The sequence below is a fragment of the Lepidochelys olivacea genome, assembly GCF_965140295.1.
Source record: "Lepidochelys olivacea isolate rLepOli2 genome assembly, chromosome: 9".
Classification (NCBI taxonomy): domain Eukaryota; kingdom Metazoa; phylum Chordata; order Testudines; family Cheloniidae; genus Lepidochelys; species Lepidochelys olivacea.
This window is the reverse complement of record NC_140419.1, coordinates 76,437,039-76,460,610: the sequence shown is the minus strand read 5'-3', so window position 1 is coordinate 76,460,610 and position 23,572 is coordinate 76,437,039. Positions and strand designations below refer to the sequence as shown.

At 40.0% G+C, this 23,572-nt stretch overlaps 1 protein-coding gene across 1 annotated transcript; it reads left to right on the top strand.

Moving 5' to 3' along the window:
• Positions 1-2,462: 2,462 nt before the first annotated feature.
• Positions 2,463-22,350, top strand: TENT5D (terminal nucleotidyltransferase 5D). Its single transcript, XM_084639687.1, has 3 exons — positions 2,463-2,506; positions 12,959-13,081; positions 20,811-22,350. Exon 3 carries the CDS (start codon positions 20,830-20,832, stop codon positions 22,003-22,005), a length of 1,176 nt encoding a protein of 391 aa, XP_084495813.1. The 5' UTR covers positions 2,463-2,506; positions 12,959-13,081; positions 20,811-20,829; the 3' UTR covers positions 22,006-22,350.
• The last annotated feature ends 1,222 nt before the right edge of the window (positions 22,351-23,572 follow it).

Genomic DNA, 23,572 nt, shown 5'->3' with positions numbered 1-23,572 from the left:
ATTTAAAGAAGGCCATTCCCAAGAAATATTTTAAAATTCCTGGACAATTATGCAGTTTTACTGCAACAGCACTTATCACTGGATGAGCAAAACTGTTTTTGAAAGGGAAGGATATATTGATTTTGTTTGTTAAGGGCCCTAAAAAGTAGCAGCTGATCTGGAGGTTTTATGTTAAAAGTGTGCCAGATTTCATTGCAAAGGACTGTACAGCTCCTGAGATATAAGATGAAAATGATGAGTCTGTACTATGCCCAAGAGCCAGCCAAAGAGTGGATAAAGTGTCTACCAATGCGTAGTAGTCCAATATATTATTTAAGTAGTTATAATAAAATATGGTTTAATATATTGTTGAAACCTTTTCCCCAAGTATGTCCATTGGTATGAGTTACTGCAGCACTAAATCTGCCTTTTTTCAAAATCAATCACGATATAAGTCTTAGCCATTTTAGTTGCCTATAGCTCAACAAGCAAACTAAGGAGATGCACAACAATAGAATTGAGACATTTAATATTACAATAACAGATACAGATGATTTAAAAAAATCACAAACACTGTAACCTCATTCAGTGTAGATTTGATTCCAGTCAATTTAAGTAATTGATCAAAGATAATAAAATGTAAAAGCTCACTGCTGGAAGACTGATTTTTATAATCTGCCATTTGCAATTGAAACCAAACAAGTCACATTTTATATTACATCAAAAGGGGGCATATCCTGCATGCATAGAGGGGCCCTCTTACAGCAAAGCCAATGTGGGGCAAGATCCGCTCGGACATAGGGTGCAAGATTTTGGGAGGCCATACAGGAGATCACCTCTCTGAGAGGAAGGATTCTCTTATGGCCAAGTAACTGCCCAGGGACTTGGGATACCTGTGTTCATCTCCTGACTCTGACACAGATTTCCTGTGTGAGTTTGGTCAAGACACTGGGTCTCTCTAGGCCTCAATCCCCCAACTGTAAAACTGGGGTAATGATACTGCCTTTCTCGGGCTCTCTCTCTATCTTGTCTATTTAGATTGTAAATTCTTTGGGACAGGGATTGTCTCTTGTGTGTACAATGACTAGCGTAATGGACTAAAGGACCTATTGAGGTCCCTTCCAGTCCTACATGTCTATGATTCTATGAAAAGGCCTTATAAACGGCCCTTTGCCCCCTGTGAGGAATTTCAGCAGCAGCAGCCAAGGGAAAAAAATGTTTACATTTTAAAATTAAGTTGATAAGAGATACATTAGCTAAGGATAGATAGGGGCTTAAGAAAGTTTTGTGGTTATCAATGCAGGAAGATCTGTCAAATGAAAACTTGCCCAGTCTGAAGTTCCCTTCTCATCTCTCTACTGATCTTTTTTGGAAGCTGTGCTGGGTCCTGGTTTTAGCTAAAATGAGCAAGCACACCAAACAGACTTGTCTTTGCTATTCCCAGCTTTCTCCAATCAACCCAGCACCCTTTCTGGATCAGAACAGCAGCTAAATAGTTACAAATCATTCCCCATTAAGAAATTTAATACCATGAACTGGTCAATATCCGTGTCCCCCTGAGGGTCACACAGCACTGTAACTCCTGCAGCCCTCCTTTACTCCCATTGCCTGACAAGGAAGTGTGGGCGGAGGCAGGACTGCGCGATTCATGTGTTTCATTCATTATTTTCCAAGCTGCGTCCGCCTGAAGCCTTCGTCGGTTTTCCCTCGGGCCAGATCCTGACACGGGGCAATGTGAATGCATAAGGCACACGGGAGCCTTTGCACCCTAAAGCCAACACTGCTAAGAGAGGCAGGAGAGAGAGAGAATAACTACGGGGAGGAGAACTTGGCTGGGGGGTGGGGGGGCGGCGGGGAGCGGTTCCGCGGCCGTTTATTCTGGGTAGGAGCCAGCCGCTGGCCCCCCAGCCCCCAACAGGCGGGAACTCAGGTTCTCGCAGGAGTAACAGCCGCGTAGTATGCCCGCGAGAGCCGCCCCCACCCCGCGGAGCTAGCCATGGCAGCGCTCGGGAGAGGGGACTGAGGGGCTCAGCGCTGCAGCCCGCCCTGGGGCGCGAGAGGCGGGCGCGCGGGGTGCCCGAGCCGGGCGGAGGGCTCGCGCTGGGCGGTGCCAGGGGGCGGGCCCGGGCGCGGCAGCCGAGCGGGGGCTGCCCTGGCACGCGCAGGTCCCCGCCACCTTAAATTGTGTGACGCCGGGTTGCCATGGCCACGGGTTTACGCTACAAGGGCTGATCCGGGGGAGGGGGCGGTGGCTCATTTCAGGACCAGGCTGGCCGCGGACAGCAGCGGCGGCTCGGGCTCGGCGACTCTCCGCTTCTCCCCCCGCGGGCTCCGCTTCAGCGCTGGGGGACGGCGGGTCCCTGCGCCTGTGCGTGTCTCTCCCCGCCGGGCGCCCTCCGCGGCGCAGGCTGAGCCAGCCCCGAGCGGCGCGGACGGGGCGGTGAGGGGCGCGCCTCCCTCGCCCGGGGACCGTGGGGAGGAAGAGGGAGAGAGGACGGAGCGAGAAGGGGGCGCAGCTTCCAGCCCGGTGAGTCCCGGCGGCCGCCGCGTGCGTGTCGGTGCCGTAGCGCCCGTGAGCGCTGCGGGGACGCTGATCTCACAGGATCCCGGCGTGCTCGTGGGGGTCCCTGGGTGCTGAGGGATCCTGAGCTCTGTGGGCTCCCTCTGGTGCTGCAGGGTCCCTGGGTGCTCGAAGAGTCCTTGGGTGCTGAGGGATCCTGAGCTCTGTGGGCTCCCTCTGGTGCTGCAGGGTCCCTGGGTGCTGAGGGATCCTGAGCTCTGTGGGCTCCCTCTGGTCCTATAGGGTCCCTGGCTGCTCAGGGGTCCTGAGCTCTGTGGGCTCCCTCTGGTGCTGCAGGGTCCCTGGGTGCTCAGGGGTCCTGAGCTCTATAGGCTCTCTCTGGTGCGATAGGGTTCCTGGGTGCTCGAAGAGTCCTGGGGTGCTGAGGGATCCTGAGCTCTATAGGCTCCCTCTGGTGCTATAGCGTCCCTGGGTGCGGCTCCCTGCGTGATAAGAGATCCTGAGCTCTATAGGCTCCGTGGTGCACTAGGCTCCCTGGCTGCTATAGGGTCCCTTTACCTTTGAGGTTATAGATTCCCGTGCACCTGGCATTCCCGAGTCGTACTTTGTACTACAGGTGCCTTCTGGGGCCATAGGGACCCTTGGGCTTTTCCTTCTTTCGCAAGAGTGGGCGGGGTTGTGGGCAGATGGCACGCAGGACAGCAGAGCAGGTAATGGTGCTTCGTGCCGGCTGCTTCGTGCCGGCTGCTGCTCACCCCAGCTCCTGCCTGCACAAGCTGGAGACACAGTGTGCACCGCTGGTTTGGGTTCATTCCTCTATACTTTCTATTTTGGGGGTAAGGGAGGATTAGAAATAGGGGTCAATGGGGAGCCCACTGGTTTATTTGCAGTGAAGCAGCAAGTGAAATTTCTTCCCTTCCTCCCCCGACGCTCAGCATAAACTGTTCTGTAGATCTAATTGTTCAATAACTTCGCTGCCCCGAGGAAGTATGTTTCCTTCGAGCTCCATATTGTAGTGATGTATTTGATCATTCGCTTAAATATTACCACAGGCTATTCGCTTTGGTCTCTACTTTCAAGACCATTGTGTAACTTCTTCCATACTAAGGATTTCACAAATAAATCACTGGTTAAAATAATTTTCTTCACTGCAAAGCAAGGGATCTGTTGATTTAAAAAAAATTTTTTTGTAATCATAACCAATTGAAGCTGGCACCTGGCATAAACAATAGGAGATCAACAGTTAAAAATTTAGGAAATGATAGTCCCCTTTGGATAGGAGGGTGCAAACAGCCTCCCAGCTATTTACACGATGTTTAGATCTTACCTGGTCATGGTGTGTACAGTCTCTTGGTTTTGGTTTTTAACTCAAAACCAGATTCATCAGCTTGCCCAGAGGAATCATCACTTGCCCAGAACTCATTCATCTGTAATCTAGTGTTGGTCCCCAGATACGAGAGAGACAAGGTGGGTGAGGTAATATCTTTGATTGGAACAACTTCAGTTAGTTTAAGAGACAAAAGCTACTTGTGAAGAGCTCTGTGGGGCTCCAAAGCTTGTCTGTTTTACCAACAGAAGTTGGTGTAATCAAAGATATTACCTCACCCACCTTGTCTGTCTACTATCTACTTATATGATTCCTGTCACTTTAGTGTCTCAGTGCTTCTAAATAGGAATAGAATACTAGTTGAGTTTATAGTAACATTTAAGAAGTCAGACTTAAAAATAATCCTGTTGTAGATGTGAATTTAACTGATAAATTAGCTTATAACCTATGAACCAGATTCTGATCTCAGTTACACTAGTGTAAAATCCAGAGTAACCACATGACTTTGGGGCCTAGTGTGTGTCACTTTTGCGGATTAAATAATACAAAAAGTGAATTATGAATATTTTTGTGAATGAATGTGGCAGATTTGCTTTGCTGCCATTAGTTTGGATTTATCATTCACTGCACATTAGTAGTGGTTTATTTGTGAACATTTGGATAAATCCCAAAAGTTTTATGAATTTTGGCACAAATGATAATTTCCCCAAAAATTCATACTGGAAGTGTGCTGTTCACTGTTCATTATCCATCCAACTAGGAAGTAGAAATCATACCATGTGACTCAGGTGATAAATCACACAGCACAAATAAATTGCAAATAGTTTAAATAGCAACCAATGTTGTTATTAATTATTTAGCATTCGTGATGTGTTAAGCCCTTTCAGAAAGGGAAAAGTCCCTACCCCAAGGAGCTCAGGGTCTGTCGTTGGACAGACAGACAATGGATTGCAATTTGTTCACAGAAACTATCTGATGGTGACTTCTAAATAAGGAATGCATTTGCAGAAATCAAGATTGGCTCACAACCAACCTGTGATGAGAAAAAGAGTGGGGCTATACATTTGTTACATAATTCCTTCACAACAACAAAAAATAAACTGGGACTCCTTATCTCCTTCTGCCCAGCCCCGCCAATACATCTCTTTATGGTACATTTTTAACTCTTAAAACTAAACATGCTTATTATTCCATCATAAGGAAGATGGTTTATTAAACAAGCATATGCTTTGTATTCTGTGCTTTATTCCAAAGAACAGGTTTTTCAGGACTGATTTAAAAAAACACAATGTAGTTGTCAGTAGTGACATGGATCACTGTTAACTCAGAAAATGAATGAGAAATCAAAGTGAATGGATGGTGGGGACTCCCTGACTAAGATTTAAACTGTGTGGTCTTGAACTTTAAAGTCATATTGTGATTTGGACTACATGCCATACAGATGGATAAGAACCCCACCTCTTACACTCTTGTGTAGCTGTCCAAACTATGTACCTAGCTAGCACACAGAAGAAAGGGCCTGATACAAAGCTCATTGAAGTCACTGGGAGTCTTTGCACTGAATTCAGGGCGTTTTGAACCAAACCAAGCCAAGCCTTAAGTGGATGCCGAGCAGGTATGGCGGGGTGACTGGGTGGAGCCTGGGCAACATTTTCCCACAATTTTCTGGCCAGCACAGCTGAAACAGCATGAGTGATGGTGGGCAAGTTCTGTAATTTCCTGTTGATATATATCAGCATCAAATTACTACCCCTTGACACAGAGATGGAATTGTGCCTCAAAGGGGTGTATCTGAGGCATGAAGCCTCACAGGTGCAGCTCACACACTATCCTTGCTCTGGTCTGTGTCTAAAGGCAATTTTTTTCTGTGCATTGTGTTTTGTTGCCTCATAGTGGCATAAATTATACCGTGTTATATACTGTATGGAGAGCAATTATTCAAATGATACAAATGAAAGTAATGTAATGACTGTCCTCATGGGCAGGGGAATGAACCTAGAACTTCCAAAGCTAAAAGTAAGACTACTACTTCAGTTAAGAAGGAACTCCAGTCATGAGTATCTAGAGTAGGCTCATGTCCACTACTGACCAACCATTACAGAGGGACAAGTAACATACCAAGTAGTGTTACAGACATCAAAAATGGAGCAAATCACCTGATTAATCATATTAAAGTTACCTTAAAGTTTACTTATTTGTGTGTAAGGCAAGCAGGATTTATATCAATATATTCAAAAGATATTAAAATTCTAGTTCCTACACACAACAATAGTGACATTCAGTATTCTCTGTGCTTACTTTCCTCCAACATCTGTGTTCTGGGGACAGATTCTGCCCTCAGTTACACTGGTGTAAATCCGGAGTAGTTCTGTTGGTTTCAAAGACATTACTTTAGATTTTCAGTAGGGCAGAAAGATGATCATATTCTGCTCTCAGCTATACTCATGGAACTCCTTTGAAATAAATGAAGCTGCCTGGATGTAGCAAAAGAATGAATTTGTGCCCTCAGGTTTTTTCAGTCTTTGGGCATAATGGGGTGATGTATAGTGAAAGTTGTCAATAGACACTTTGTGTAATACCCTGCCACCCTCACTCATGCTGAATACTACATTATTCTGCGGATCCCATTAAATCCATTGGGACTACTTGTGGAGAGAAGCAATAGTCAGCATGTGTAAAGGTGACATTATCTGTTGTAATTCCAGTGTTGATTAACAGTTTGCCATTTAAAATATATTGTATATGGAAACCAAACAGTTCAGCATCTACAACTTCTATGAATTTCAAGCATGTTATCACAATACATAATAAGGAAAACAAAAAAGAAAGAGGATCTGTTTTCTAGTTCTTACTCAGAATAAAACTCCTGTACAAGTGTTGCCTGTATTAGGACTGTATGATTTGGCTAATGTTAAATGAAAGGCAGTATATAAGGAAAACAAAAACAAAACACACTCTCTCGTTTGATTTGTTTTATCTTTCTGTGTGTGGAACTCCCATTGACTTCGGTAGGAGTTCTGCATATGGGGTTTGCTGATGCTCCCATTGAAGTCAATGGTAATCCGCTGTAGTCAATGGTATACTTTCCATTGGATTAATGGTGCAGGATCAAGCCTATGGAGCCTTTATAGGATTTGGAACCAAATATTGGGCCAAATTTGGCTCTTGCACCATGGGCAAACTAAATGTATGCATGGTTCTATGGTGTTGAACAGGATCTAGGGGACAGATCTGTTGCATTATGGTAAAATGTTTGGTCATGAACAATTTTGGACCAAATTCTGCTCTTAGGATCCATGTAATCCCACTGATTTCCAAGGAGCAGCATGGGTGTTCGAACAGAGTTTGTCCCCCGCCTCGCTGTGTCTATTGTTTTTTCTCATGTTTCATATATTTTACTCAGTATTTAATCTGGCTCCTTTTCATTAGCCAGAATGAGTTTGTAACTACACAAAGGTCTATTGCAAGCATCAATGCAGGGATAGGAGACAAAAAGTCAGGGACCTTTCAAGAAAAAACAGGTTTATTTACATCAGTTATCACAGGGTATCAGCAGTTTACCCACAGGCCACTGATCTACAAAACTAGAACGTAGCATATAAAATATCTGTAAAACTAGCATTTACAAATATTGAATATCAATAAATAGAATTCCACTGATAAAATAGAATTTAGTAGTATTATTGTTGTTTTTATTCAAAGTATCTGGCTGCAGACACTGTTTCTTCTACCAAATATCAACAAAAGGCTGTGATTTTTCTGTTCAATACTACAGAGCTAGTATTACAGTGTTAGTGACAATGTTAGCTGATCTTTTTCTACATTGTTCTCTTTCTCTACATCTGTACCTGGCATACAGGGCCTGGCCTTTGGACATCCAAATGCCATGGTGATTCCTCTTTTTATAAATTTGGGTGATAGGAAGCTTGAATAACACTATCTTAGAAGTTGATGTCATCAACTGCATGGCATTCAACATCCATTATTGATGGCAGCATGAAACTGATGAACACACACATCTGTTCTAGGCTTCACATTTTTCCTTGGTTCATCAGTTTTACTGTCTTTCAGCAGTGTGGCAATAACGTCATCAGTGACATTTCATCCTTCTTTCAGCATGGAAAAACAGCAATACTATGATCTTGTGGTTGCGGCATTGTTCCTTCTTCCTGATATGATTTGAATGAAATGATGCAGTTTACTTTATTATAGAATTGTAGAAAAAACTTGTTCTCTTGCTGAATGAGACTTCTTTAATTATAAAAGAGCTATGTTATGTGAAGTGCTGTAGGGGAGTTTTACTGATGCAAAATTAAGAATAAACTCTTGTACAGCAGATACTTAAATTAGTAAAATATTTCATGTATTATGTCCACTTCAAAAATGTAGCTTATAAAGTAAATGTAGCATTAAAAGGAAAGTCCAGTATTACATTTTGTAGTCATGGAATAGTGTTTGTAATTTGGAAAATATAAACATGAATTCATAATTTATTAGTAGTTCTAGTAATTATATATAAATTATATGTAAATATATATGTATGTATGTAATTATAGTATTATATAAAAAATCCCAAACAACTGAAGGTAAATTTACCCATGACCAGGAAACTAATTTTATGAGTAATCAGTTATGCAAGATGTACCCTGTTATAGGTACCAGGACTACATTATTTTAGGGCTCTGAAATTATCTTCAAAAATACTTAAATTAAAAGCTTGTTACAGCAGTAACAGCCAAATTAAAGAAGCTCTGTTTAATAAAGATATGTTGACATCCCACTGTGGTCTGAAGTGAGCTTACTTTAGCATTCAGATGGTTTTGTTATATATTTAAATAGCATCAACATTTTGTAAAATAATTTTTATCACTAGGAGAAATCATCACAATGTGAACAGATATTTTAAAGGTGAATAAAATAAGTTTCTGCTTATTAGACACAACAGTTGTTGTTATGCTTTTATACAGCAGTGGTTTTGTTGTTGCAATAATGACAGAATATCATAGAATATCAGGGTTGGAAGGGACCTCAGTAGGTCATCTAGTCCAACCCCCTGCTCAAAAGCAGGACCCATCCCCAATTAAATCATCCCAGCCAGGGCTTTGTCAAGCCTGACCGTAAAAACTTCTAAGGAAGGAGATTCCACCACCTCCCTAGGCAACGCATTCCAGTGTTTCACCACCCTCCTAGTGAAAAAGCTTTTCCTAATATCCAACCTAAACCTCCCCCACTGCAACTTGAGACCATTACTCCTTGTCCTGTCCTCTTCCACCACTGAGAATAGTCTAGAACCATCCTCTCTGGAACCACCTCTCAGGTAGTTGAAAGCAGCTATCAAATCCCCCCTCATTCTTCTCTTCCGCAGACTAAACAATCCCAGCTCCCTCAGCCTCTCCTCATAAGTCATGTGTTCCAGACCCCTAATCATTTTTGTTGCCCTTCACTGGACTCTTTCCAATTTATCCACATCCTTCTTGTAGTGTGGGGCCCAAAACTGGACACAGTACTCCAGATGAGGCCTCACCAATGTCGAATAGAGGGGGACGATCACGTCCCTCGATCTGCTCGCTATGCCCCTACTTATACATCCCAAAATGCCATTGGCCTTCTTGGCAACAAGGGCACACTGCTGACTCATATCCAGCTTCTCGTCCACTGTCACCCCAGGTCCTTTTCCGCAGAACTGCTGCCTAGCCATTCGGTCCCTAGTCTGTAGCTGTGCATTGGGTTCTTCCGACCTAAGTGCAGGACCCTGCACTTATCCTTATTGAACCTCATCAGATTTCTTTTGGCCCAATCCTCCAATTTGTCTAGGTCCCTCTGCATCCTATCCCTGCCCTCCAGTGTATCTACCACTCCTCCCAGTTTAGTATCATCCGCAAATTTGCTGAGAGTGCAATCCACACCATCCTCCAGATCATTTATGAAGATATTGAACAAAACCGGCCCCAGGACCGACCCCTGGGGCACTCCACTTGACACTATTGAACTAATGAACTAACTTTTATAATAATTAATAGATAATGAATAGATAAATAGATAATGAACTAACTTTTAAAAAAACTACATCTTTCATCACAAAGGATTCCAGAATGCTTAAAAAACCTACACACACTATGCATAGAGTATACACAGGGATTATTTCTTCTGTCATGAAATGCAGCTAATTCTGGGGTGGATCTTAGAATAGGAAGTGAAGAGAAATTAGATAGGCAGAATGCAACTTCCTAAATTAGAATTTAGACAGAACAAGATGTTTAACGCAACTAGGATACCTTTATGGATCTCAAGTGGCTGTGTCCTTAGTTTTACATCTCATCCAAAGCCCCTTGGCTTTGTACCTTCCTCCCTCCTTTGTCTTCAGTAGTCCAAATTTGATAACATTCAGGGCACACTGCAAAGCTCACATCCCTCCCCCCCACCCCCCCAATCACTTGAAAAGGAGAGATAATTATGAGGATGGTTAATAGATGGAAAAGGAGGGTTGTTTCAGTCTGTAATTTGCCTGCGTTTGCTGGAGATTAGTCATACTGATGGGTATTTTTGATATGTGAATTTTAAATTGAGTCATGGTGCTGGAGAGAAAGGATAGGTTTTACTTTGTATTAATCCAAAGAAATAAATACAATTGTTGCACTTAGAAACTGAGGCACAGAAAGATAAAAGGCCGGAATTTTTGAAACCGGCCACTGATTTTGAATGCCTCAATTTCTGGGTACTCAATTTGAGACAGACGGGATGAGCAGCCATAACTCCAGCTGAAGTTAATGGGAGCTGCAGGTGCTTAACAGTTCTGAAAATCTGTGCCACCATATCTCAAAGTGGATACCCAGACATGGAGAGTTAGCAGCTTAACAAACTGACTGCATGTGACCTGCCCCACAGTGGGTCAATTGTAGATCAGAGAACAGAACACTAGAAACCCAATCCCATGTTTTACCTACTGGGCCATTTTCGTTGTCACTATGTTCTATCAATCGTTATGTATACAGCACTTTAGAATTAGGTCTAAAATGCGTGTGTCTCTACTTTGTTATAATCACAGCCCAAATTTTGTATTCAAGAATCAAAAGTATTCTTTTTGAGATGACAAAACCAAACTTTGCCTATGGCAGCTTTTGAATATTTATTAATTTTGAAAAATATTGGGAACAATATGAGTGTAGAATAGTTAAGAGAGAAAGATAGTGTATCTTTAGTGTAAAATAGCATATGAATCAGCAATAGACCACTACTGAGATTAATATCCAAAGAACAGCTTAAGCATTTAGCCTCAGATGTTGCTTTTATGAGCATACTACAGAATAAGAAAATTTGCATGTTTCATAGCAAAACTCTGTCCTACCTTGTGAATATTCCCTAAATGCCACAATGGCAACCCCAAAGTTCTAGTGCAATATCAGTTCTATCATCATGAAATATCCATCATCTCTCATTCCTGCACAAACACACAGCCACACCTCACTGTTGAAAATACTCATTGATGTGAAATTTCTCCATTTATTTTTTACAGTGATTATTTTTGGGGATGGGTATTTTGCTATGCTCTCTAGTTGGACTGACCAACTCTGCTCTCTCAGAGTTGGTAGGGAAAGGAGGTTCTGAGCAGGACTCCTAGACGGTATTTTCCAGGGATAGCGAGAGCTTGTAACCATCATCTCCTAGGCTCCCTGGGCCTCAGCTGCTGCGTTTTTTCTGCAGCTGCCAGCCTACACTTCTGCCTTCTTTCACTCTCTGTCTGCAAACTGGATTCCTGCTCTGGCTCCTTTTCCGTGCTGCCAGGCTCCATGGAATAATACAGGGAGTGTGCACTGTAATTAGCTGACCATTGTGAAGAGCTGGAGAGCAAAAGGGAGCTGCAGGCAGATCCAGGGTAAGGAGACAGAAAACAAAATGTCAGGCTCCTGACTGCAGCTAACTGGCATATTCTGCAGCCAAAATCTGAGTTCTGTGGCATCTTTGAAAAACCCACAAGGCCCTAATTGAAATTAATAAGGCAGCTCACACCTCACAGAGCAATTATTTTGCGCTCTTTGCAGACTCAGGTAGCGATCACTGCCTCAGTTTACACTCAGTTCATGTTTTCAAGGTTTTCTCTGCAATCATAAAGATTAGAAACAAATATTTTTTTAAATAAAAGTGGAGATTGTGGCTCATACTTCTGTGGAAAGGAATAAATTCTGTGATTGCAGGATCACAGAATCCCTAGAGCCCTTCTTGTGATGGATTGTGGGTCCTTGCTGTTTCTTAGAGTTTATACACATTGGGACATATATAGCTGGAATAACTGAGTGTTGGAGGAAAGATTAAAAATGATCAGATTGTCAGTGTTTCTTGAAATAAGCTCTTGGGAGCATGGACCACCTTTTTGTTCTGTGTACATACAACACCTAGGACACTGAGGTCTTGGTCTGTGACTAGGGCTCCTTAGTGCTGCAGTAATACAAATGTTAAATAATAATAAATGTTAAATAGGAGTTGTATATAAAATATGTATATATAATTGTAATTGTATATAAAAATTGTACATTTTTGTGATCACACATATATAGTGTTAATAAAAATTCCTTATAGTTTATGCAGAGCTGGCCATAAGTCCATGCAACACATGCAGTTGCATGGAGTTCCCACTTGTGCCATTTATGCTTGTCTTAAATGAATTGGTTGCTGTCTGGCTTGCCAAGGGAATGAGAGCCCTCTGTGATTCGCAGACATCTTTGGAAAATGTACACAACCTGCTCTGCATTTGTGAAAGGAAAATATTTAATTTTGCTGGGGTTGTTATTGGTTCTAATTCTTCGCTTGTATAATTCCACAGTGTCTCTGTTAATTTGTTTATAAGTAATAATTCTTTAATCCCTCGGAGAAATAGTAAAATATTAATGCCTTGCAAGTTACTGCCTGAGTAAATACACTGGCAGAGGATTAAGAATGACCTGAAGCTCAAATTCTTTCTAAGTACTGCTCTATTTTCCCATTCATAGCTCTTACCTTATCATTTATGACTTACAAGGCTATTGTCATGATTGCAGCGCTGTCAAGCCATAATGCATGATTTATTATGTACAGCAGGTGACTAGTAGTTAACATTTAATCTAAAAAAGACTGTAATTGTTTGTTTTTTCCTGCAGCTTTCCCCGGGTGGTTCATGTTTTTATCAGTGACAAGATGACGATTCATATTTTTACCAAAGGACCCAGTGAGTCATCTTATTAACTCTACTGAAGTACATGATTGGCAATATTCCTACCACAGTAAGTCTCTATTTGTTTCCATTCTCCTGGAAACATGGTACCATAATTTAGTGAGCCTGTAGTATGCATTCAAGAGTAAAAGTATTTTTCTTTACATAATGTAGTAAGTGTCATTATAAGTTAATAGAAATGATCATAGCCAAAAGTAGATCTAATGCTGGGCATTCTACCTTAGTTTTTAACTTAGCAGTAGATGTTACATTACAAGAGAAAGTTGTGCTATAAGCCACATTCTTTATCAGGAATCATATATGTTGGTGTACCCTGCATGCTATGTAGGGAAGAAGTTAAACGGAAAAACGACTATACTACATGAAAGGGATTACTTAGGTATAATGGCATACAATATGTAACCTGAAAGTGGATCCGCATGCAGCTGAAAAAGAATGTTCTGCGACATGATAGAAAGATTGAGGGGAAAAAAGAAATAATCTGTGTGAAACCAGCAACATGAATTGCAAGTTAGTGCTGGATGCACAAAGCAAGCTCCTCATTACTCATCTGTTAACCCCTTCTGCCAACCACCTGTTCAGTCCTTTGGACAGCATTTTGTATGATTTTGTTCACCTTATGCTCTGGGATTCCCTTTCCCAAATCCACAGCTTTGTGCCAGGGTATATTACCACTGCTCCTATGATTCACAGTTCTGGAAACTGATGTACGTGGGCAAGTGCATGTGTGCATGACAGTGCTGCTTTTCCAATAGCTTTGATCTGGTTGGGAGAAAGGTGAGGCACATTTTATTTGGTTATGCTCCTGTTCCTCTTTTGAATACTCACTTGTTCTATCCTTGAAGGTGATATGCTGTAGTACAGCCTGAAGTACTTGGTTCCTGTTGAGGTTTACTTGCAGTGCCATGCAACCTTTTCTCACAGGAGAACAGATGGCCCGGAGTTACTGTTTGTTATTTCAGAGTAACTAGATGGTAACTGTACTGATTTATGGCAACTCGTGCATAATCTCAGGATAAGAAGGCAAATAATCTCCTCACTGCATCCATTAACATTAGCTTAATGGAAAAGATCTTGAAAACCAAGATGATATTGGGGCTGGTCAGAAGATTTCCCTACTTGGAGTGCCTCATCTCTGCCCCATTATTGCTTCAACTTCGCTCATGCACACTTGTGCTGTGAATAGAAATGCATACTTGCCAATGCTGGTGTAGTTCCTGAAGTCAATGCAGATTACTTCAAGAAAGGTTCCTACCTAATGGAGAAACGTGTCTTTAAATTAGCTATACAGTTAAACAAAATGGCACAGAAGTTATTAGCTATGGAGATAGCCAGTGTACGGTGAACCAAAACACAGAACTAGGAAAAAAATCACAATATTATAGAATAGAGCAAGGCTAATTAATGTAGCTGATGAGACTTTTTAATGTAATCTATGACAGGTCTCACAGTGATTTGTGTCAAGTGCAGAAAAAAAGTAAAGATAAATGGAGCATCAAAATATTCAGTGTGCTTGTTTGTATACTTAGTGTTGATAAAAGCTAGGAGATCAAAATAGAGCAAGCATATCTTTACAAAAATTGTTTTGGATGTGTTCTGTTTGAAAATGTTAGCATATTATAAACCACCTGAAAATACTTTGAAACAGTAAGATAAATCATATAAAAAGAGGATGTTAAAAAGTTTATAGTCAAAACATGACTGAAATCGGAAGAGAATGTCCTCCAGATTTTAAATATCTAGATTTCTTTGGAAATTTATGAAGTAGACACCGCTTGTCAGCAAGTTTTTCTTTTTCCATATCTATTTTTTTGGTGGAACTTGCTTGTACCTGAGCACTATGTAGTGTAGAACTAACTATTTGCCACTGTAGAACTAAATGCAAATTCTCTAACAGGGGCCTGATTCAAAGCTCATTGAAATCAATGGAGGTTTATCCATTCACTTCAATGGACTTTAGATCAGGCCTTTAATATACACTTAGTGGAAATGTGTTTGAAGGTCTCATACCCACCCCTGGAAATATTTTTTCCACATTACAAACCATTTACCACTTGGAATGATTTATGCTGTCTACTCAAGGATAGCCCAGAACTTGAATCATTTACTTGGGAGAAAAATTAAACGTCTCCAACACAAATATTCAAAGACTACTCCTTTCTTTCACTGTAATGCTTCTAGTCAGCATGTAGCCCTCCATTGTTCACCTAGAGTTTTTAAAAGAGGAATATATTGAATGTAAAACATATGAGATGCTTTCACATTCAGAAAATTTTTGCTAAGTTAAATTCTTTGTCATGGTGCAGGAGGGGATAGCTAGAGATGTAGGGCTGTGGAAATCTGATGGCTATGTAGCTCTCTTCCTTAAAAGTTACAAACTGAGTAAAAAATATTATTAGAATTTGGAAATTCTCATCCATGACAGCATTTCACAAGACCTTTTGTATTGCTCCACTGAAATAAGATTTTCTATCTAAAATATTTCCGATGGGAATGTAAGAAATTATGATGTCACACAATTTAAATCCAGCCCAGGGTACTGGGATTTGAGAAGGATTGTGGAGGGAGGATCACAGTTTTCATTATAACAGATTTTAGTAAATATTATAAATGTGCAATGATAGCCACATAGGGAATGAATATGAAGAAGGGCAATTTCTTTAGTATTCATGTTGAATACTGTCTACCCTAAACTCATACAGGTGTACAGCGTTTATCTACACAGGAGGTCAGACAAGATTAGAATGGTCCCTTCTGGCCTTGGAATCTACGAATCTATATATGTCACACTAAACTAAGGGGAAGTTTGGGCTGTGTGAGGACTATGGGATTGAGTCTAACACATGAAAAAAGTCTTTTCAGCATCAGTTTAAGAAAACAAACAAAATACTAACCTATTTAGGTCCTGATTTAGCGAGGTATTTAAGCAAGTGCTTAAAACATGAAGCATATGACTAGTTCCACTGATTTAAATAGGACTGATCACACATTTAAAGTTACGTATGTGCTTAGATAGCTTGCTGAATTGGGGCCCCTTACAAGCAATATTAAAAATAAAAATAAATGCTTTAGCAACCACCCAAAACTGTACCTAAGTTTACAAGTTACCTGAAATTTTTCAAATATATAGATTGTATATAACTGAAGAGAGGGGAAGAAAATACACATCAATATTCATGTGCTGTCACTGTGGATTAGAAAATAAAATGAAGCAAGGAAATGTTACAATAACATCATTACAATTTGCTGATCTTTGTTTTCCCGAAAGAAAATGGGAGGATTTTCCTTATCAGTGGAGAGGCTTATCTCTTGATCCATCAGTGATGTGCTTGTTCAGTTGTCAGACATCCTCAATAAAGCTACTGCTTTCCATTACAGAGCTAGTCAAACAGCTCATATTTCATATGCACCCAGAGGATGAGCTTCAAATAACCAGTCCATTTTTTAAAGTCAGTCAAGTCCCTTTCTTCACCTTAAATGGAATTTAAGAAACAAAGTTCTCTAAGCAAAAGTGCTTTGTGCTTTCTTCTATAAGGACCTAATCACGCAAGCATTTACACACATGCTTAACTTTAAATATGTGCATAGCCCCACTGAAGTCAATAGGATTACTCACTGCTTACGTGTCAGTTAAGTTTTCCTCTTTGGGGGAAGGTTTCGAGGTTATTTGTTACCCACAGAACATTGCCAGCTGTTATACCTGGATGAACTGGAATACTGTATGTTAAAAAAAATTAAAATATTGTACTTACCAGTATAATGGTAACAGAGTAACAGCCGTGTTAATCTGTATTCGCAAAAAGAAAAAGAGTACTTGTGGCACCTTAGAGACTAACCAATTTATTTGAGCATAAGCTTTTGTGAGCTACAGCTCACTTCATTGGATGCATACTGTGGAAAGTGTAGATCTTTTTATACACACAAAGCATGAAAAAATACCTCCCCTCCACCACACTCTCCTGCTGGTAATAGCTTATCTAAAGTGATCACTCTCCTTACAATGTGTATGATAATCAAGTTGGGCCATTTCCAGCACAAATCCAGGTGCCCCCCCCACACACACGCACACAAACACAAACCCACTCTCCTGTTGGTAATAGCTTATCTAAAGTGACCACTCTCCTTACAATGTGTATGATAATCAAGGTGGGCCATTTCCAGCACAAATCCAGGGTTTAACAAGAACGTCTGAGGGGGGGTGGGGGGTAGGAAAAAACAAGGGGAAATAGGTTACCTTGCATAATGACTTAGCCACTCCCTGTCTCTATTCAAGCCTAAGTTAATTGTATCCAATTTGCAAATGAATTCCAATTCAGCAGTCTCTCGCTGGAGTCTGGATTTGAAGTTTTTTTGTTGTAATATCGCAATTTTCATGTCTGTAATCGCATGACCAGAGAGATTGAAGTGTTCTCCAACTGGTTTATGAATGTTATAATTCTTGACATCTGATTTGTGTCCATTTATTCTTTTACATAGAGACTGTCCAGTTTGACCAATGTACATGGCAGAGGGGCATTGCTGGCACATGATGGCATATATCACATTGGTGGATGTGCAGGTGAACGAGCCTCTGATAGTGTGGCTGATGTTATTAGGCCCTGTGATGGTGTCCCCTGAATAGATATGTGGGCACAGTTGGCAACGGGCTTTGTTGCAAGGATAGGTTCCTGGGTTAGTGGTTCTGTTGTGTGGTATGTGGTTGCTGGTGAGTATTGGCTTCAGGTTGGGGGGCTGTCTGTAGGCAAGGACTGGCCTGTCTCCCAAGATTTGTGAGAGTGTTGGGTCACCCTTCAGGATAGGTTGTAGATCCTTAATAATGCATTGGAGGGGTTTTAGTTGGGGGCTGAAGGTCAAACTGGACAGTCTCTACGTAAAAGAATAAATGGACACAAATCAGATGTCAAGAATTATAACATTCATAAACCAGTTGGAGAACACTTCAATCTCTCTGGTCACGCAATTACAGACATGAAAGTTGCGATATTACAACAAAAAAACTTCAAATCCAGACTCCAGCGAGAGACTGCTGAATTGGAATTCATTTGCAAATTGGATACAATTAACTTAGGCTTGAATAGAGACTGGGAGTGGCTAAGTCATTATGCAAGGTAACCTATTTCCCCTTGTTTTTTCCTACCCCCCACCCCCCCTCAGACGTTCTTGTTAAACCCTGGATTTGTGCTGGAAATGGACCACCTTGATTATCATACACATTGTAAGGAGAGTGGTCACTTTAGATAAACTATTACCAGCAGGAGAGTGTGGTGGAGGGGAGGTATTTTTTCATGCTTTGTGTGTATAAAAAGATCTTCTACACTTTCCACAGTATGCATCCAATGAAGTGAGCTGTAGCTCACAAAAGCTTATGCTCAAATAAATTGGTTAGTCTCTAAGGTGCCACAAGTACTCCTTTTCTTTTTAGTATAATGGTAAAACATTCTTTGTCTTTTACAAAATCTTTATAGCTACACTTTAAAGTCTTCCTGTCTGTTATTTAATAGTGACCTTTTGGTTCTAAGCTCCAACATTTTAATGTATCAACTTAATAAAATATCCATGTTACAATGAACACCTACTAATCCAAAAGTCATTGTAATGAAGGAATTTGGTATTTTACTTTTAGAAGAAGTTCGATTAATTACACTGCCAACAAGAAACATCAGTTTTGTTTATATATAGTGCTCAGGTATATTGTAAGGGTTGTCTTCCTTATCATTCTATTGTGTTGCAGTAATGTGTTTTGAAAGTAGTCACATTAAACTCATTTATTACTGATTATAATTATAAACAGCTGACACAATTTAAGGAACAAATTTCAAAATATGAATATCTTCAGTTTAACATAAACCTATACAAGCTAATCATCCACAAAACCAAGGGCAGTGTATTCTAAAAACAAGACTTCAACTGCTTGTGCAGTATAGGAGTAAAAATTACATTGCATGTACAGGAAAATACAATAGCTTCCACTAACCAAAGCCAATTTTTAGTACTTATCTAAACCTATGTCCATAAGATGTCTGAGCAACAAGCTCTCACATGGTGGGGAATTTCTAGTGCTCATTCCTGAATATTTGGATAGTCTCATGAGTGAGCATATTAACAAAAGATCGCATCTTCTCTTGGGCTGTGCAGGAGGGTCCATCCATCTTTCCATCACCCAGTGAGTCAGAGCAAACACAGCCTCAATATGCAGCTTCAGACTCAACACACTGAGTCAGAGCCCAAACATTGAGTTTAATTGAAAAGTTATCAACAAATCACAGTATCAATGCATGAGTTATGATGGGAGTTATGGAAGAGTGATGAAAAATGGTATGACCTTTAAGGGAGAAGATTGATAGCGTTTCAGCAATAAAACTCCTTTACTAAGTACATTTTTGGTGGTTAACTGCTGCAGAGGAGTTGAGGAGGCTTAGGCAGGCAACAGGGGAAACATCACAAAATGGCATTAGTTATTTATTTAGTAGCGGAGTAATAGATTCTGGGGGAAAAGGTTAGAAATGTGGAGAGTATTTTCCACTCAGTAATAATAATATTTCAGTTAGTAATTGGTAATGTTAAGATAGTGACTCTCTCCTTACATATTGGAAGTCTAACACTCAACTGTGAATTTTTTTCACTTTGTAGTTTCTTGAATGCAGTTCTTCACTACTTATGTAATTACTATAATTACACCTAATTATCTAATTGTGTAACTGTGTTTAATTACATTTGTAGTGTACATACTTACCCTCTCAAAATGAGAGTATTTAATTACATAAAACCCATTATGAAACTTCATGAAAATAATGTTTTGGACATGTTCAGTTAGCAGTATCTTAAGCACAACATTTTGTTTTGTTTTTTTCAACTTTTGTGAATTATAATCCTAAACCAATTAATCCACAGACTGGTCTAACTGCCTGCTTATCTTAATATAAAGATGTAAAAGAAAAAATTAAAAAAAAAATAAAAATTAAGTTTGCTAAAGTCATGATTTCACCCAGTGCCTTTTATACTGATTTCCAGTCACAAATATTGGAGACTGACTTGAGAGGCTTCCAGAAAGGTTCTACTTAATGGCACCCAAACCTCAATGCAAACCAGAGGTGGGTTCATTATCTGCGAACCAGAACTTGCAAGGTCTGCACAGTGCTGCCAGACAGTTATTTAGATAGGTCAGATAGACTTGCCCAGAGATTCCTCAGCATCCAGCTCTTAAGCCATAATGAAAGAAAAGAAAAAATATGAGATGCTGTGCACCCTTGCATTTAGAAGACTACAGCAACAAATGCATTAGAAATACTGAGGTAGATACATGAAGATCAATATTTTGCATTATTTCTGTTTTTGTTAAATAATTCACTTCAGCAGTTCCATGTGTATATGGATGCTTTTTATTCAGGACTACAGAACTGAACTTGCCCATTTAATTCTGGAGGTTGAAAACTGTACTGAATTTAATTGTAACAACCAGGAAGCTCACATTGTTAATCTGTGAGTGGTTTTGCACTGAAACATATACTGTTTCCTAAATTTACTTCAGAGTATTTTGGACTAAACAATAATATAATGTTATTGGATAGGGTTAAACCTTGAGAAAATCCAAATTCAAATATGGCCAATGAAAATGCAATGGTTTAGTCAGATATCCAGCTCACGATATAGCTCAGTGTAAAATGTATTACTTTCTCATTGTGCCTTCTACAGGTAAGATGTGTGTTTGTCATGGCATATGACAGGCTTTTGTGTGTCCCTAATGTTTTCCTCTTAATATTTCCGTTGTTTTTTCCTAGTTAACCAACTGACTTCACAATGACTGAGGATTTAGATCACAGATTCAGTAGTCTCACTTGGGATCAGATAAAAATACTGGATCAAGTATTAACTGAGGTAATACCCATTCATGGAAGAGGAAATTTTCCAACACTAGAGGTAAAGCCAAAGGATATCATTCATGTCGTAAAGGAGCAGCTTACTGAGAAGCAAATCACTGTTAGAGACATCCGCCTGAATGGTTCAACAGCTAGTCACATCCTTGTGAAACAGAATGGAACTAGCTACAAAGACCTGGACATCATTTTTGGTGTTGAACTACCAAGTGAACAAGAATTTCAGGTTGTTAAGGAGGCAGTTCTGAATTGCCTACTGGACTTTTTACCAAAATGTGTCAATAAAGAAAAGATCACTGCTCAGACTATGAAGGATGCATATGTGCAAAAGATGGTCAAAGTGTCCACTGATCATGACCGCTGGAGCCTCATCTCATTGTCAAACAACAGTGGGAAGAATGTAGAACTAAAATTTGTAAACTCACTCAGACGACAGTTTGAATTTAGCGTTGACTCCTTTCAAATAATACTGGACTCCATGTTAAATGTTTACAGTGATACGGAATGTGAATTGAGAGAAGACTTACATCCCACCATTATTGCAGAGAGCATGTATGGAGACTTCAATGAGGCAATGGACCATTTAAAATACAAACTTATTTCCACAAGGAACCCTGAAGAAATCAGAGGTGGAGGCCTTCTGAAATACAGCAACCTTCTGGTTCGTGACTTTAAGCCAGCAGATGAGGCTGAAATTAAATCTTTAGAACGTTATATGTGTTCCAGATTCTTCATTGATTTTCCTGATGTGGCTGAGCAGCAAAGGAAAATTGAGTCATATTTGCGCAACCATTTCATTGGGGAAGAAAAGAGCAAGTATGACTACCTGATGACTCTGCGTGGAGTTGTAAATGAGAGCACAGTCTGTCTCATGGGACATGAACGACGACAAACTCTAAACATGATTACAATTCTCGCTTTAAAAGTACTTGGAGAACAAAACATCATCCCCAATGCAGCCAACGTAACATGCTACTATCAGCCCGCTCCATATATCAGTGACAGGAACTTCAGCAATTACTATGTTGCTCATGGACAGCCACCTATCATCTATCAGCCATATCCATTTCATATACAAATGCAAAGTGGAATGGTTTAGTAAAAGTTAGCCTCTTCACTGCCCACCCCGCTCCCGCACTTGTCCAAAATAAAGGCCTCGTGACAGCAAGTATTACATCACTCAATTTCATTTTTTGTGCAGATTGCCAATGGTCTTTGATCAGTCAGGGCTGAAACCATCAGTAAGCACATCATGAAATAATTTATGTATATGTAAAATCACTGGCCATTATTCAACAAGTTCATGATGACCGTCATAAGAACCGTTTATGTTCTTAAAGCAGATATACTCTGTGACTGAGCTGTCTATCCCTTTTGGCCAAAAAGAGAAAGATATTAACAATTCTAATTGTACAAAGTGCCATGCACAATTGTTCTAGGTTCTAAACCATTCATTAGCATAACTTAAATAGTGCAGCTGGAAAAAATATGCCACTAAGATACAGAACTTAAAGTTGTTCAGTAGAAACACCTGATTTAAAGATGATAGATTTAGAAAACATTGATATTATGGATATATTGAACCTACAGGGCCAAATTTGTTCCTCAGTTTCACTCATATAACTCTGCTACAGTCTATTTTGCAATGCAGACTGTAAAATCATTTTTGGAATTTGCATTGATTGACTGAAATGATGAAATACCCTCATAGGTTAAGTGTTTCTCTATGGGCTTCATTCTGCAAGATGTTGAACACTTCTCATTAAGGACATTAGCAGTTGAGGTCCTTCACCAGAGTGCTCAGCACCTTGCAGGATCAATCCAAATTGCAGCCCTATCCTGTATTTCTTGTGCACCCATTGATTTCAGTAGGAAATTTGAGTGTGCATGTAATGCAGCATTGGGCCCTGAGTCTGAACTACAGATAGTGAAGATTGTATAAGGTGATTTAATTATTCTGCACAGTTAGTTATGAAAAGTATATTAAAAGCATGAGGAAGAAATTGAACATTCAGCATGTGGAAGCTTTCTTTCTATACATATTTGATACTGACCAGGGAAAAAAAAGTAAGCGTAAATATGTATGGTAATAATGAAAACAAACAAACAAAACCCCACCAGAACAGTACTGTCATTTTGAAGTGATTTTAAAAAAGTGTTCTTAGTTCTTGCATTTGATATGACATTTTATACTAGAAATGTCCTGTATACATATAGATGTGCGTGCACATATACTAATAGCAAATTAAAATCTCGTTCATGATCAGGAAATAAAACATTAGTTGCAAGTTTTTGTGTGTGTGTTTACCAAAGATAAGTTTTAAACATGTCACTTAAGTGCCTCCTAGCACCAATTGTTCCATGAAAGCTGTAATGCATTCTAGAATTGGTCATGCTGGATAGCTCCTGAAAAAAAAAAGAAAGAAACAATAAAGAAAACAAAGAAAATTTAAATTTCTATCTATCTTCCATATATATATATGGAAAGCTGAAACATATGCTGTTGGAACTCCACCCGTGGGTTATATAATGTATCGTATACTTACAATGGGTCTGATCCTGCACCAGTGAGGTAAATGGGAGTTTTGCCATTCACTTCATGGTGCGCAGCATTGGGGCTAATTAACCTGATCCTGTTCCCAGTGAAACTAACTGAATTTTGCCAA

Coding starts and splice junctions, on each gene's coding strand:
- TENT5D (XM_084639687.1), top strand. CDS start 20,830: ATGACTGAGGATTTAGATCACAGATTCAGTAGTCTCACTTGGGATCAG.